General features: G+C 40.1%; 1 protein-coding gene across 4 annotated transcripts in view; it reads right to left on the minus strand.

The window, feature by feature from the left end:
• Positions 1-17,134, minus strand: part of TNRC6B (trinucleotide repeat containing adaptor 6B) — a 259,377-nt gene that overhangs the window by 38,769 nt on the left and 203,474 nt on the right. For all 4 annotated transcript variants that reach the window (XM_063074663.1, XM_063074661.1, XM_063074662.1 and 1 more), the window contains 7 exons: positions 15,045-15,386; positions 10,267-12,615; positions 8,548-8,706; positions 5,497-5,672; positions 3,108-3,182; positions 2,143-2,188; positions 683-819 (listed from right to left, as the gene is read on the minus strand). In XM_063074663.1, the coding sequence (XP_062930733.1) occupies positions 683-819; positions 2,143-2,188; positions 3,108-3,182; positions 5,497-5,672; positions 8,548-8,706; positions 10,267-12,615; positions 15,045-15,386 (3,284 nt within the window). The remainder of the gene's footprint in view (positions 1-682; positions 820-2,142; positions 2,189-3,107; positions 3,183-5,496; positions 5,673-8,547; positions 8,707-10,266; positions 12,616-15,044; positions 15,387-17,134) is intronic.

Genomic DNA, 17,134 nt, shown 5'->3' on the forward strand with positions numbered 1-17,134 from the left:
AGTGCACCAGCCATTCCTATATAGGATCCGAACCCGCGGCGGGAGCGTCGCTGCACTCTCCTGAGTGCGCCACGGGCTCGGCCCCAAATTGGTATTTTGAATCAAGGAATAATCCCTTCCATCAGAAATGTTAAACATCAAACCACTAGGTATAAATTACTTGTTTAAATCAGGTAGTTGAGAATTTAAAAAGTATACTATTGTAACTCAACACAGATCATGAGGGAAATGGGGAAAGATATGAGCTCTCTCAAAAACTAGAAGGTAAGACCTTAGGAGACACAGGGCATTTGCACAAAATCCCAAACTTTAATTTGTAGCAGCACAGCAGCAGAAAAAAAAAAAATTCAGAATAAACTTATCTCTAAAATTTTTCCTAAATGTTTTGAGTGTGCATTTCCTCCATTAAAAAAGAACACTTCCACCCTACTAACTTCATCAATTTTTCAAAACTCAGACCTTCTTTACAATATTCACATGCTAAAGACAGTCAGTCCTAGCTCCTGCCTAATCACCTGCTGACATCAACTGTTTTCATGTCCCCACATTCATGCAGGTGAGATTTGTGTTTTGCTCATTTAGTTGAGTAGTTCTATGCTTCCTCCAGAATCACTTATCAAAAGACAAATGGGAACGAAAGTGGTTTTGTGAATTATTACCTTAAACAAAGGATTCAACTCACCTTCTCAAAATAAGGCCCACTATCTGTGGTTCCCATGTCTTTGGAATTAGGTGGACGGAACCCAGATCGATCCTTCCTCATGATATCATTAAAATCCCCGAGATTCATTGCTCGCTTGTCCACATCAAATTTTTTATCTGGAAAGTAGCATAAATAGTGTGAAAATTTCAAAACATTGGTCTCCCTCATAAACCAAGAGTGACCTGCCCCACTATCCTCCCTGGGGTGCTGGACATAAGCTCTTTCTACTCTGGGGATAAGACAAGAAGAGATCTCATTAGTTCAGGCTGCCAGTTTGTCCCTGGAACACAAGTGAGTCCTTTTTCTCTTTTGAAATAAAACAAAACAAAACACAACACAACATGTATCTGTTGTAGCTTGTTTTGCACAGAAAGAATGAGAGAGCCTTAGGGCTAACCTGGTTCTAATCTATGAAAATATTTAGACAGGTTATTGATGTGTTTGATGAACACATCTTGCTCATTAATTCAAATGTTCTTAGTAACAGAAGTTGACTGTTTTTGCTATTTTAGCATCTGCTAGATAAATGGACAGGGTTGTAAAACACAGTTGTGGGGAATGAAAAGGTCAAAGAGGCACAGGGGTTGCCCTAAAATTTAGAACTTAAGAGTTGAACACAGAAGATGATGTGTTCACATTACCTACATGATGTAATTTCCCAGGTAAAATGATTGTTCCTACTTTCCTTTCACAACTCTCTAAATTTGTTATTGTATGCTTACAAGATCAGTGCCCCAGGAAGGTTATGTTTTAGTTTCTCTCATATTAAAAAATACCATAGATCAAAGACTATTGCTTTCTTCTTAGTTTGATTCTTTTTAAATTCCTCAGGGTGACAACAATATTATTGTGAAAATCCCACAGACTAAGGGATGACACCGCATCTGTTCCAGCTGTAATGAGTTTGTCAATAATAAAATATCCCAGTGCAGACAGGACTGGCAACCTGAGGGTAGAGTCTGGCAGGGCCACGGACATTTTTGGTTTTCCACTACACAGCATTATTTAAAATGTGAATTAGTTTCCAGTATTTAAAAATCAGGATGTCAATATATATCTGAATTTTTGGCCTCTTTTGGAAAACTGGAAGACTTGGCACAGCTGAACCTGCACTCCTCCACAGCAACAACTGTTAGGAGCCAAGCAAGGGCTGATTCTTTTAGGTGGTACATACACTCTCCACAATTAACCAGTGACCTACACATCCCAAGTTCTTATACTTGGCACACATCATTACATTCATTTATATTCTTTCCTGGCTCTTGCACTCACTGAGTTTTCAACCCCTACCTAGTATCTAGCACGGTACCTTACACAGAGTAAGCATTCAATAAATGTCGACTGAACTGCATGCATCCTAACTCAAACTGGGCAGCAGATCCCAATAATATATCATTCACACCAATATATTCCATTCTGATCAGTGGAGTGATACACACCTACAGACAAATCCATTTTGCTGCTTGGATTATCTTCAGTTTGACTCTGAAAAATAATAAACAGGTGAGAGAGAATTAAGGGCATACACGTTTGAATCACAGAAGTAGCATTTTTCATGTAAGAGCCACATCTTATTATGGCACCCTGCAAGGTGCTATAAAGTGAACTTTAAACTGGAATGAAGACATTAACATTTTTAATATATTAGTTTGATTGCTGCTGGTGCCTATATTCCTAAAATTCAATTTTCGCATACAATTATCCTCAGCAATCTACGGACAGAGCAAAGGCTAAACAGCTGCCTGGAGAAATAAACCCGTCCTCAAGTTCCACTTGGCTCAGGATCAAATTCCAAGAGTGGCAGCCAAATGATGACAACTTCTTCTCGTGACTCGTCAAGTCATCAAATCTTGAAATGTGCAGCCAAGTCATTTGTCTTTTGGCAACCAGGGACAGGGTGTCCCCAGAGTGTTCCCAAGAGATAAAGAAATCAGAAATTCTTCAAGAATTCCCTATGTAATTAGTCCCAATATAGTTTATCTAGTTATTTTGTCATTGATGTCTTTAAAAAAATTATAATATGAAAACTGGTCGCCCAATTCTAGAATCTCAAAAGTCAATTGACATCTTTAAAAAAAAGGATAAAAAAGGAAACTGGTACAGTAGTGTGGTCAGGAAAAATTGCATAAATTTTGAGTGCCTCACTCTTTCTTCCTGACCCTCCTAAAAAAAAAAAAGGACACAAACACCACAAATTTAAAAGCCATAACCTTTAAATGTTAGGGTATATCATTAAGGATAAAAGAATAAAAAACAAATATTACTTAATCCAAAAGATAAAAAAAAAACAGCGCTTAACCAGTTTTTAAATCTGCAATTCTGTACGTGCATGAAAGTGGTCTTAACATTTGTTCTAAATCTTAAAATTGGGATATGTTACACATATGAAAAAAATAAAACTTACCAGCAATCCCATATTTGAAAATTGTTTGGCAAGAGGATTCATCCATGAATCATTGTTTCCTCCTTTTAGTGAGCACTACAGAAACGAAATATGTAACCTCAGAACCAAATAATTTATTTTTATTTCAGCCTCCTATCTAAATTGCATAAGTATAGACTAAAAATGTAGAACCAGGAGTTTGCTTTTTCAAACCCTATTTCTCTTTTAACTATAGTTATTTTGATATCTGTTAGTTTAAATGATTAATACAACCTAGTTATATCTATGTTTTCATTCTTATCTTATTCATCACACTGAACTAGAAGTAACTGGCAAAATTTACAGTCAGCTGGTATTTTTATCTTTTTTTTGGGCAGTTGGCTGGTATGGGGATCCGAACCCCTAACCTTGATGTTATCAGCTGGTATTTTTAAATAAATAGAAAGAAGTCAATATCAGATTTTTTAAAATATAATTTTTGCATGAAGCTGTTCTCTTTGTAACCCAAGCTGGTTTGCATTTAGAGAAAAGAAATAATTTGAATGGCAGTGCATGCCATTTGGAAAGGAGCCTATTTAAACCGGTCATTATTCTCTGTGTGGATGCAGTAAGGAACTCATCTATGCAGCACTCCATCTGTTTGTTTTGTAGCATAAAGGACATTGGTCTTCAGTGGGGAAGAAGTCTAACAGAAGGCACTATCACCGATCTCCTGGGCAAAGTAAGGCAGAGGTAGGTTTTTGTTTTTTAATGGGACAAGCTAGTTTCTCCCCTCAACAAGTCACCGGCCATCATTTCCACTTTCACTTTTGTGAAGAAGGCACTTGAAACTGTGATGCGGACTTGGTGGTGGTCGGGGTCAATGAGGCTTTGTGCACTTGTGCATTCTACAGTAAAAATTCTGTGTGTTGTGATGATATCTGTCAAATCAATCTTATTACTCTTAAATGTGATGAGGTATTTAAGTTTAATTACAGGTTTTAAGGTCAAAAAGGCCCTTACTGGAATAAGGGAGGAACGGAGAATTATTGTTTAATAGGTACAGAGTTTTAGTTTTGCAAGATGAAAAGAATTCTGCGAATAGATGGTGGTAATGGTTACACAACAATGTAAATGTACTTAATGCCAGTGAACTGTGTACTCAAAAGTGGTTAAGATAGTAATTTTTATGTTATATGTATTTTATCATAAGACCCTGAGTATGAAAGGTAAGAATCACTGGTATGGGAGCTGAAATGTTCAATTCCTAATTAACTTAATTAAATCTTGGTTGTCACCTGAGTGGGGTATTTATTTATTAGTACCTTTCACTCAGTTAATTTGGTCTCACTGTTAATTTGTAAATTACCAAAAGAAAGCCAAAAGCAGACTAGATAATGAGGAATGCTAAAAAGTTTACTGAATAATTCTTTTTGTGACAAGGAAATAAAGCTCTTATGAGAGGGAAAACTATAAATGACTGCTTAAAGTGTCTCTAATAGAAACAAACTGTATTCTTATGCTATAAAAGAAAGTTAGGGTATTCAACAAAATTAATATCCTATGGACAAAGGGGATAAAGGTACAATCCTTAGCCACCGGAAGGCCTTCTAAGAGGGTATCTGGTTTTGGAAACCCTGGAGAATATTAGCTGTGAAATGTTGCAAATGGAGCAACGCTTTCATGCTGAAATTATGTATATGGATGCCCTTTTCTTATTTCCACCATTTTATTTGTGGAATGAAAAGGTGGAATGAAAAAAAGAAAGCTTCTGCCAAGACAATGGTTCAGGTTCAAGACTATTTTCTAGATTAAAAACCAAAGTCCTCATTAAATTATGCAAATCCAAGTAGAAACTAGTTGTTATCAGATACGGAAAGTGAAAAGTTTAGAGCACAACCTGGTATGTAGGATGTAGAGAAATCGTCTAGTTGCTGCAGCAGGGTTGCACACTGGTACTTCATTTTGTTGGGAGAAGAGTTCAGGGTCTTGGAATTTCCCAAACCAGATAAAAGTGAGGCATGCTGATCACCACTGGAGAAGCCAGTATTATCTTCCTTTGGTTTCTTTTCTACATATTCATGGGGATTTACTCTAAGGAATTCTTTGGCTTTAGAATGCAAAAGCATAAAGTATTTATAAAATATGCCTTGAGAGCTTCCAACAAATCATTATAATGTAGAAACTAAAAATGAAAAATATCTCCCTATTTTTGAAAATTTCATTTTACTCATAGCAACAGTTCTATAGCTCAAGGTTTCAAGGTCATAGGGAAGGAAAATGAGGAGTAAAAGGGAAGTAGTTATTTGTTTGGAAGAAAATATTTTTCCCTTTACTTAGGACCTTGAGAACTCCAGCTGTCTCACTCCTTCCATTAAAAATTCTCTGTTCTGCCTTCTAAGAACGAATAAACATTTCTAAAGCAGACTACCTTCATTTGTTTCTTTCCTCCTTGGCCCCAGTTTGCTGAGCTGTGTGAGGAAGCACTTCCCTGAGAGCCAGTGGTGTTCCAGACTCCTCCATCTTCCTCCTCTTCCCAGCTGGGATGGCGAGTTCCTGCGACCGTCCCGTCACTCTCCCCCCAGCCGTCTTGCATAGATTTGGAATCTTTAAGGAAAAAATTAATCAACTGTTTGCAACAGCTATATATAACAATAACCAGAATAATAACTTCTTGCAGATGCAGCATTTTAGTATCTTCGTAATTTTATCGACTCCATCTACGTGGCAAGGCAAATACTATTATTCATATTTTAGAGACCAGGAAACTGAAAACCATAAAGCTTCAATGACAGAGAGTAAGCTGACAAATCATAGAATCAAGAGCTCTTTACTTCTAGGTCAATGCTTCTTCTTCTGCACCAAGCTGACAGGAATTCCAAAATTGAAAACAACTTGCTACAACTTACAAGATTAAGTCTCAATTAAGAGAAATCTGTTCTTCTTATGCACTTTATATACGATGGACATTACAAATATGAGGTATAACAAAAAAACAACTACTTTGGGGTGAAGTGGAGAAGAAAAAACATGAAAAAGGGAAAAAAAGGAAAATTTTGTAAGATTATCAAAATTATGGTAAAAGAAGAGAAATTCACATACAGCCATGGAAATTTGAAATTTATTAGAAACTAAAGAGATTCTAGGAAAAGACAATGTGTAAAGAGAGGTTCTGAAAAGACAGGAGGAGGAAATGTGGAAGATAGAGAGGGGAAGAGAGGAAGGCAGACAGACAGAAATCAGAGAAGAGGGCTTTAATATTTGAGGAAGTAGGACCTCAGTATCCATAGTCTATTTTACCAACATCCTCTTCTAAACAAAGATCTTTAATTTGAAACTTTGGATAATTTCTTAATTTCTCTCCAAAACTATTGTATGAAACTGAAAGATATACTTTGCAGTAATAGCACTGTTTAAAATGATGAAAGAAGGAGAAATACATTCTCTTGCCTAGAAACTTCCATTCATACCTTCACTTTACCAAATGACATGATGTTATTTGTTTTAGACAGCTTCATATGAAGGTACTCCAAAAAGTTCATGGAAAAAATAGAATTAAAAGATAATACAAATCTTTCATGAACTTTTGACCCATATGAAGAGTCTACAGCTAGAAAAGTGGTTCTTCCTCCAGGTCTTTCCATAAAAGACGACCTGCCATCCCCTATGACCAGGTTTATGACAGCCATGTAGGTTTCTGCCAAGTACACTAGGCAAAGGGTAGCTGACTTCTAACTGTGGCATGTCACCCCCCAGCAAGGCCCAAGTGAATCCGATGGCCTCTCCATGGGGTTCATTTTAGCCACAAACAGAGGCTTTCTGACTGGGCAGCAAGCGACTGGGATGTTACTCTCTCTGCTGCTGGAAGTGCTGTCAATAACCAGAATTGTTTCCTCTGCATATAGGACTACAAATATATATAATCCCAAAATATAGTTACATTATGACATATGATGTAAGCATCTACCGACATCTTTATATTGACTACTGATAAACAATGGGAATTAAAAAAAACAATATAAATGACACACTGATCCCTTTTTAACAATGAAGACATACAGGTGAACTCTTCTTTTAGAGAAAGGAATTGAACTGCTAACAAATGTTTCTTATAGAAAAGATAAGAGACCTAATTTTTAATCATAGGGCTCATAACATCAAATTTAAGACATTTGCAGAATAGAGAAGATTACCGTTAAGTACCAGCATTAATTGGTAGGCTGTGATGATCCAGCCCCTTCCTCTATGCATTACACATTCAAATTACTGAAAGGATGTGGGCTACTATAGACAATTCTGGAGAAGACATTTTAAGAATCTGGAGAAAAGTGAGGGTATTGTGATGGAAGAGAGGTGACTCTGAGGTTGGGAAAGACATATAAAAATCCTGAAGGTACTGGTAAAGAATCTGTTTGGGCTAAGGGTCTGGTTAATGTCTTCCAACAGCATTTTGAATGTATTGCAAGTCCACTAGAGGATATTTCCCATGATGATACAACTAATTTCACAATGAAAATCATGATGAAAACAAAATCTTCATTAAACTATCTGTTTCTACAAAGTGGAGGAGACTCCTGATTTTAAAAATGCAGTCAAGTTCCATAGACATGTGTGTCAATTTCTAGAATATAGCAAATATCATATTCCTTCATGTGGCACTTCAAGAAACCTGAACATCATACGATAAACTTAACAAGAGAATTGGGGTTTTTTTTTTTTTTTGCTCAAATTATGAGCATTCCAAAAAATTTCATTATTTAATCAAAAGATAATCCTTTAAACCTGCCATATGATAGAAAAGAGATGTTGGAACATTTTTTAAAAAGTTACAAACATGTAGAAATGGGTATTTGAAACAAAATTTTTCAATTTGGGAACATCCAATACATCAGTCTACAAAGTTTTGCAAGTTACTGTGACTACACATTGCCAGCTGGATCAAGTATAGCTTAGATTTTTAATGACTATGAATAAGTGTGATGTTCTTCATTTTAAAAAAATGAAATAAAGAAATCTTCATCAGGTTCAGGAAACCTGAAGTGTTTGTACATGGGTAGGATGTATGAGAAGAACGACAAGGCAAAAGGAAGGTACAGAAGGATGTAGTCACTGGGCAGCAGAGACCATGTTCCACATTAAAGGCCAGGGAACTCTTATTTTAAATTATACTGAAAGAGCAGAAATGCAAAATGAACATGGTGAGCATATTTAAGCTACAGGGCTAAAAAAGCATCACATCAAAATTACAATTCTGGGGACACACTTAACCTAATTTAAAGCAAAATTAACAGAATTAGTTCATTACTAACATTTAAAAACACGACAAGCTAAGTCATCACCGTTTGCTATTAACTATTTATTTACCGTTCAAGGTCCTGAATTTTATTGAATCAACAGTTTAAACATTATGCAGCCCTCAGCAAAATGTCTCACTCTCAAATTAACAAAGAATCCCTCAAAAATAAACACACTGTATACTTACTAGGTTTCATGGCATTGGGTGCATTTGTGGACGCATTCCCCCACCCTGTGGTTGCTGCTCCTGTATCATCCATTTCGCCCCACCCAGGACTGCTTTCATTTGGCTCACCCCAAGCTGAAGTACCATTATCTGGAGCAGGTGGTGTGCTTTTGCTCCAGACTGTAAAGAAAAGAAATTGTGTCTCTCAGAATGATTTGTTAAATGAAACACCATAATATCCAATAGAGGTGAAAGTGGTAGAAACTGGCAGGCCTATATTCTGTTGGTAGAAATATAAACGAATTCAACCTTCACCGAGGGCATCTGACAATGTCACTTTTAAAAACTCTGATGCATGTAACTTTTGACCCAGTAATTCCACTGCCAAGAAATTATACCACAGATATAATTGTAAAAGTACATGAAATTACATGCATAACAATGCTCACTGCATAACTGCTAGGAAAAACTTGCAAGCAACCTAAATATCTATCATAAGGGGACTGGTTAGACCAATTGTGGGTCACATAAAATGAGTACTACATATGAAGCAATTACAGGACAGAACTGTATGTGCAAATATGGAGAGCTTGTAAGCATAATGAAAAAAACAAGATGAAAAACAGTGCAGAAAGCACAATCCCTTTACTGTAAATTTTTTAGAGATATATTTTGCCATAGGTATGAACAAAATTTTTGAAATAAACACAAACTTCTAACAGATTACCTATGAGGAGAGACCCTAGGGGTTAAGATTCTTTTATTTACTATCTTTTGCTTTACTGTACAGTTTGAGGGTTTTTATGATGTAAATATAATTTTTAAAATGTTAGCAGGTTTTATTCTAGATAGGGAACTAATAAACAATCTTCATTTCCTTCCTCATTCTTTTCAATACTTGAAAAAAAAGAGCAAGTTAAAAGCAATTATTTTCGAAGTGGCTGCAATTGAATTCAATGAACACTAGGTTTACTGTGAGAAGTAGAAAACCAATTATTAATATCCTGAGTAACTTTAACCAAAAAAAGACTTGAAAGGTGCATCCCTTTAATTTGTTCAACTAATGCTTTTGGGGCCATTAAAGTTAACAATGCCAAACTATGAAAGACATTACCATGGCTACTTTTAATTTACCAGGTAAGATGTTTTCCTATTCAAATAGTGAGGGAAGTTTAAATTCTGGGCAACTGATCTTCACCAGATAACAATCTCTCATACGAGGTTCTCTCCTTCCAGAGGTAACCATTAAAAATCATCTAGGAAGAGACTGAAACCTTCCAGATATCAGCTTTGCTACAGCATTATGATGGCCTCTGGAAGAACAACACAGAATATTCCCTTGCTGGGGAAAGAGAAACAAAGAGGATGTGTCCATGGGTAGAATCAGAATGGAAATCAGCTCTATTTCTACTACTAGTTTAATTCCTTATTTTTTAATCTAGAGCCTAGTTTGGCAAGATATAAATCTTTTGGGTTCTGCAGACCGATACAATCATAGAATAATTTTGGGGACCAAATGGGGCTGCCATCACTTCCTTTTGCCAAGAAAAACATTAAAATATACTACCAGCATCTGACATGACTAGCATTTTAGACAAAGAAAGGTTCTGTTAGCAACAGACTGGAAACTATAGGAATGATTCTCAGAACAAAGCCAAATTGAATAAATGCACCTTAATAAAAATGCTTTGGTCTAGGATTTATCTTCATCAAAACCTGCCAGAAAATGCCACTGCTTACCTGTTGCTGATTTACTGGTCATCGGGGTGGGCAGGTTTGGTTCTCGAGGTGCTGGACCCCCTTGGGAATTCTTATCCCACAGATTCACATTCTTGTAGTTATAACTGTTAGGGTCTCCCCATGCTGAAGTGCCATCATCAATGTCCATTTTCCGACTAATTGACTGTGGGGATGGCTCCTCCCAACCACTGGGTTCCTCATCCTTAGGGGTTGCAGGCTGTGGCCCGCTGCTCCAGTTGGAATTGGAAGGTCGAACATTGCCTGGAGGTGGTGGGGCTGGGCCTCCCCATGAACCAGACGCCTCTGGCTGTGGTGGTGGTGGCTGCTGTGACTGCTGCTGCGGTTGGTGCTGTTTATTCCAGGAACTGGCCTGTCTGCCTGTCTCATTCCATGCTGGGGATCTTTTACAGTCTTCCCACCCACCTTTTGAAGTGAGGCTTGCATTCCCACCATTACCCCAAGTTCCGATTTCATTCTGCCCTCCTTCACCCCACCCAGACACAGGTTTACTTGCAGAACTTTCCCAACTGCTGCTTTTTGCTTGATCAACTTCCTCTCCCCAACCATTCTTCCCAGAAGTCCATCCTTGACTGGGCTGGCGTCCACCTCCCCACCCCTGATCCTTGCTGGAATTCTCATTCCAAGAGGAGGATGTCTTTTCGTCTGGTCGTCCTCCACCCCAGTTAGAAGAGTTGTTGTTCTTATAGTCATTCCAGCCTCCGGTGTTCTTGGGGTCCTTCCACTCTGTAGAGGCTGAGAGCTCCCCCCATCCAGACTTCATTTGATTGCTTTGGCTGGGTGCGTCTCCCCAGCCCCCTGAGTTCTTGGTCTGTGTGGCAGCGCTCTCCCACCCCTCAGTTCCTTTGTCAGATTTCCCCTCAGGCCTTGGCACCTCTTCAATATCCCACACTGTGTCTTGCTTAATTTGAGTTTGGCCCCAGCCAGTGTTTGAGAGCACCCTAGGGTCCAAATCAGTTCGGCTCAAAAGAGTCTGCAAGACAGCCTGACAATCAGGATGTGTGGGCCTGTATGACCGACGGCCAGAATTATGACTGTCACTACTTCCTGCTTTGTGGTTACTTCCAGTGCTTTGACCCCCAACTTCACTTCCTGTGGAGCTGGAAGATCTTCCCCAACAGGGAGCCTGGGCATTGCCTTGGTTTTCAGGGAGGGGGTGGCCCTTTTGATTGTCCCATGCTCCAGTGCTAGAATTTGGTTGGTTTGGACCACTCCATTCTCCAATTTTCAACTCTTCAGACCCAGTCGGCTGCTTCCATTCTCCCTGAGAGACCCCAGATGTCATTTTGTTCCCTTCACCCCATTTGTTGTCATTAGGGTCCTGAGGGCCAAAGTTCCAGGACCCACCCGTAGACCTGTTATTGTTGTCCCAAGAGTCATTTTTTGACCCAGCTGATTTCTGAACAGAAGCTCCTTTCCAGGAGTCCTCTCTATCTTTTCCATTGTTCCCATTGTTTCCAGAATTGCTTTGTCCAGAGACTGTGTCAGTTCCAGAAGGCCCCCTAGCTGCACCCCAAGATCCAACACTCCCAGTCTTTCGATCTCCAGTGCTTTGTGATGGGGCATCAGTGCTCCTGGAGGTGTTCCCCAAGCCCATTCCAGAAGGCATTCCCTTATTCTCCATGGGGTTTGGTGAACTTAAGTTCAAGGAGTTAGTGTTTCCATTTTTTGGTCCATCAGTGTTATGAATTTGAGCCTGTTCTCTGCCAGAGACAACATAATTAACACCCGCATTTTCCATCTTTGACTGTTGTTCCCTGGATGCCTGACCTACTGTGCTAACCTGTGCACTGGAATTACTATTATCTGTTTCCGATGCCCCTTTCCTAGAAGTTCCTTCTTGGACCAGAGCTGGCCAGGCAGATGGGTTGCTATTTGGGTTAAAGTTGCTGAAGCCAGAGCCAGGTCCAATTCTATCCTGACCAGTCACATTCCTCCAATTTCCTAGTCCATTGTTGCTCTCTGTAGTAGAATTGGAAGTTTGAACAGATTTAGCCTTAGGATCAGATTTCCAGACCCCAAGATTACATTCGTTCCCAGAACTTGCAGACTGGCACTGGCTCCCTTTTCCTTTGTTACTAGTGGTGCTTCCTGGCAGAGTGCTCTTCTCAGAGCCAGGGTTTGAGGCACTGTTGTTATCGGTGGTGTTTTCGGAAGAAGATTCAGTGTCTTTGCTGGCAATACAAGGCCACTCTTCCATGTCAGACCCGTCTACAATCACCTTGTCCCAGATGTGAATTGGGTTGGGGGAGGCGCCGTTGTTGGAGGAGGCTCCCGGGCCCCAAGTGGAATTTGCATAATTTGAAGCAGCAGCACCTCCAAGAGTTGACTCTGGGGAAGAGATCATCTTATCAGTCACAACTTCACATGCATTATCCTTAATACCTGGTGTTCTTAGGAGAGCTCATTGCATTTCCCCACAATCTAGCTTCTCTAACCATTGACTGTCTTGACTGCCTATATCACAACTGTCTTAGTCATGTCTCTTATCTTTCATTTGCCTGGTGTTACATTTGCAAAGTCTAACTCCACAACACCTCTCAAAGTTATCTCCTTGCCATTCCTGTAGACAGAGAAGGGCCTTCTTGTATCTTGAGACAATACAACAGCACCCTAAACTTACTGTGTCCCCAAACTGCTCTAAACACTCCTGGCTGGAGTAATTTTTCTAAAGCACACCTTGATTACATCACCGCTCTATGGAGAGCCTTCAACAGTTCCTTAGTGTACAAGAATAACGTTAAACTCCTTGGCCTGGAGTTTCATCAAGATGCTCCATGACCTGGGACCAACCAAGCTTTATAGTCTTACTTTCTATTACTTTCTGTGTAGATGTATACTCCACACTACTTGACATTCCAAAGCTTATGCCTCCTCACCCTGGCACCATTCCACCTTGGAACCTACTGTTTTTTCCTCCTGTATTTGAGCAATGAAATTTATTCATCTTTCTGGGCGTAGTTCAAGTGCCACTTCTTTTATGAATCTCTCCTTGAGCTGATCACCTGACAATACTCTTTCCCTGTCTAGAGCCATTTTGCTCAGTGCTGTAGTACTGCATTCACATCTTTCCTTCCCCATGTTAGCGCCCTTTAGGCAAAGACCCTATCTTGCTAATGTTGGAATTCTGCACCATGGCTAGTGCAATGCTGCTCAGTATGTGTCTGCTGAATGATGAATGCCCACTGAGCTAGGTGCTGAGGGGAACATGAGCATGAATCAGATAGTCTGTACCACCAAGGAACTTAATCTGATAAATTAGTCCAGCTCAGCACATATTTTGGCAGAATTTAGCATATATGGTGGGGGAAAATGACATGGTTTTACACTTCTGAGCTTATTGTAGCTCCTTTAACCAAGCAGCTTTAAATCAATATGAAATTGAAAAAAGTATTACATAGAGCCATATAAAAATAAGGAGGCACAGAATCCCAAACTCCTGAGATTTAGGGGTCTCCTTGGTTTCAATCATGTAAACAAGAGACTCAGACTAACACTGGACCCGTGCCTCCGTCCAGGCCTGGCTACACTCAGCTGCAGAAACATCTGACAGGACCATCCCTTCACATGCTTCCTTTTAAAACTGGTTATGCGGGGCCGGGAAGGAAGGGCCACAAGGCTGTTCCCTGTCCGCTGTGGGCCTGGCCTGACTGCCGCCACATGGAAGCCTCATGGACAGGGCCTATCTCTGCATGAAGCCTGTGTCACTACTAGGTTTCTTCCCATCCTTACTCTGCATACAACAAGGTAGTGACAGAATTTTCTAGGCAATTCTTTGTTTAAACTAAGAACTCAAATAAAGTATACTATCAGTGACAACCATCAATTGATTGCCTTTGCCAGTGCCTGACAGTTTCAATTTCTGAATTTTAGTATAGCCTCAAAAAACAGCTTAAGAAATAAGTTGAAATTTGTTAATTAAAAAAAAAAAAGGGTATTTGGAAGTTCTCAGCTGTTAGCTGACTCAGTATTCATCTATTTAAAAACTCTCAAAACTTCTAGTAGAGGGCCAGCCCATGGCTCACTTGGTGCTGATAACACCGAGGCCATGGGTTCAGATCCTATATAGGAATGGCCGGTTCGCTCACTGGCTGAGCGTGGTGCTGACAACACCAAGCCAAAGGTTAAGATCCCCTTATCAGTCACCTTTATAAAATAAAAAATAAAAACTTCTAGTAGAACCCTTCAGCTACAGATCTCTTATGTCTAATACAGTTTTTAACAAAGGTCAAAATCCAGGGCCTTTAAAAGAAGTACTGATTTAAAAAATCTAATAAAAAACTATAGAATGGTATTCTTTGGAATCCTCCCAAGATTTTATATTGTAATCTAATGGAACATTCTCTCTAAACTCCTAGTGTTCTGGAAATATAAATAGGGGCATCTGAAGATTCAGAACAAGCCTCCAAGGAAGTCCCACTTCCAATTATTCTCTGAACACATACTTGTGGTGACAACAGAACTATGGAGGCTCAAATTTATGGTGCTTTTGTCAGAGAAGGAAAAAAAAGGCCCAAAGAGTGATGACCCATGGCAGCTACGTCAGCTTCTCATGCCAAGAGCACACACATACAGAATTCTAAAACCCAGTTTCAGAGAACTGCCGACACTCACTTCATACTGGGATCCTCTCTCTTCTTTTGAATAATCCCCACATTCTATGAAACTAACAGTTTTTGTGGGCTTTACACAGGCAGTGCAAACAAAGCATGTGCTCTCTAAGCTGCTGTGAACTCTGTCCTCCGATGGTGATGCCTTACCTGGTGCAGTCCCACTCTCACTCTGCAGCAGCGTTCCTGTCACTTGTGCGTTGTTTGGGTTTGCTCCAGGTGCTGTGCAGGGAGGAGGCCCTGCCCCACCCCCGAGGAGCATGCAGGACGGTGGAGGGGGCTGCCCACGTTTTAGTAACACTTTGTGGTCCTGCTGGCAACGGAATCGCGGTGGCACCTCCCGAGGCATGTAGCGGGCGGCGCTCGGCGGTTGTCCGTTCGGCACTGCCACCCTTTTGGCATTGTTGCCACCATTGACTGGTGGCGATGGAGAGCTGCCAATTGGGCTGGCGGCCGTTGGTTGGCTTAAACTTGGTTTCGTCACTTCGGGCACTAAAAGAAAGAGGTTGGGAAGTGGTCTTTGAAATCAAAAACATTTGTCCAAAGATTACTTTTAAGAAGGCTTACATGAGACCAATTTTACCAAGACAACTCTTCTCCTTTCACTCTACTCTCAAGTGGTAGTCTTTCCAAATTCCCCACAGCACCTTCAGCTTAAGGTAGAGTGAAGGTGGTGGGTGATGGTGACAAGTATTCAAAGACAGCCAGATCATGCAATTACATTCCATTAATTAAGGGGGAGAAGGAGGCAATCATCATTCACTCCCCTAAACCAACAGTGGAATTAGTTTCCTGAAGCGCTGCCTAGCAGTATAAACGTCCACAGCAAGGTCCCTGTTAAAGAGTTCAAGCCTCTCAGTCCATGGGCCCCTTCCCTTCATCCACAGTCTTAAAAGACCTACCTCTGGGAAAGCGTTCCTGAAGTCCCTGGGCTAGGTGGGCTAAGCACCCTTCATTTGTGCCCCTGGAGCATACCATCCCTCTCTCTCTCCCGCTGACTTTACTATATTATATTGAAATTCTCCATTGACAGTCCCCTCTCCCTCACCAGGCCATAAGTCACTCAGGGCAGGGACCCACCCTTCATTTTTTTTTTTTCTTAGGCCTGGAACAGGGTAGACCCTGCAGGGAACCTCAGGCCTGTAGAATCATAAAACTTGACTTGGCTTTGGTTTCTAGAGCCACCTGAACTCAAGACTTGCTTGGCCTTCTGTGTAAATATTAGAAACATTATAAATCTTCTTGCTTCTGTCAAAAAAGCCTGTTTTTTTTTTCCTAGCTCTTTATTTAAAATAAAAATTTCAAAATGTAAATACTTTTCCTGTTTAAATATTTATTTATTTTTAGGCTGGCTGGTTAGCTCTGTTGGTTAGAGCTTGGTGTTACAAAACCAAGGTCAATCAAGAGTTCGGATCCCCATAGCAGCCAGTTGCAAAAAATAAATAAATAAATAAAATAACTTAAAAATAAATAGAAAAGATAAAATTGTAAAATGGCAGACAGCATGGGAATGTGCAGGACAACCCGTGAAGCCACACTCTGCTGCGCCCCACAGCTCCCCACTCTCTACTCTACAGAGAAGGCTCTCTTCTGTACCTGCCTTGCTTCACCCTACCAAAAGACCGCCACCCTTTCCAAGAAAATCTACCTGACAAACAGAAGCTGGCAGTATTACAGAAATAATCATCGAGCCTGATGGCTCAGATGACTCTGAGGCCAAAATCCCTGCCGCCCAGAGTAATGTTAGAGCCAGCCCTGGTGGCAGTCCTGCTTTGACTGCTGAAATGATGCTGGGCCAGCATGTTGCTCGTTTAATTGGCTCCTTTATGAGGAGAGAGACACATCATCATCAGAAACCAGGGGCCCAATCTATATCCTACCAGACATTAGCAAGAACTGAGTGTGACAGGAGAAAAGGGTAGGTGTCTGCAATAATTTCCAGGCAACCCCTATGTCTAACCTTAGTCAATCACAAGGAAGTACTGAACCTCCCAGGAAGAAAGGGAGGTCAGAGGACCCATAACCCGATGAGAATAAATGTTAACTTGAGAATATAAATTAGTCATTGTCTAATATTAATACCCTCCACATGACCTGTAACAGCCGATGGATAAATAACTGGTAAATCAATGAATAAATATTCTTTAATGATTCATTTTCTATCTGTTTCTGGAAGATTTCATAGCATATGGCATTCCCCATGCCCATTTATTTCTCTTATTGCGAGAAAAAAGCAGCTA

This window comes from Cynocephalus volans, chromosome 12, assembly GCF_027409185.1.
Source record: "Cynocephalus volans isolate mCynVol1 chromosome 12, mCynVol1.pri, whole genome shotgun sequence".
Classification (NCBI taxonomy): Eukaryota; Metazoa; Chordata; class Mammalia; order Dermoptera; family Cynocephalidae; genus Cynocephalus; species Cynocephalus volans.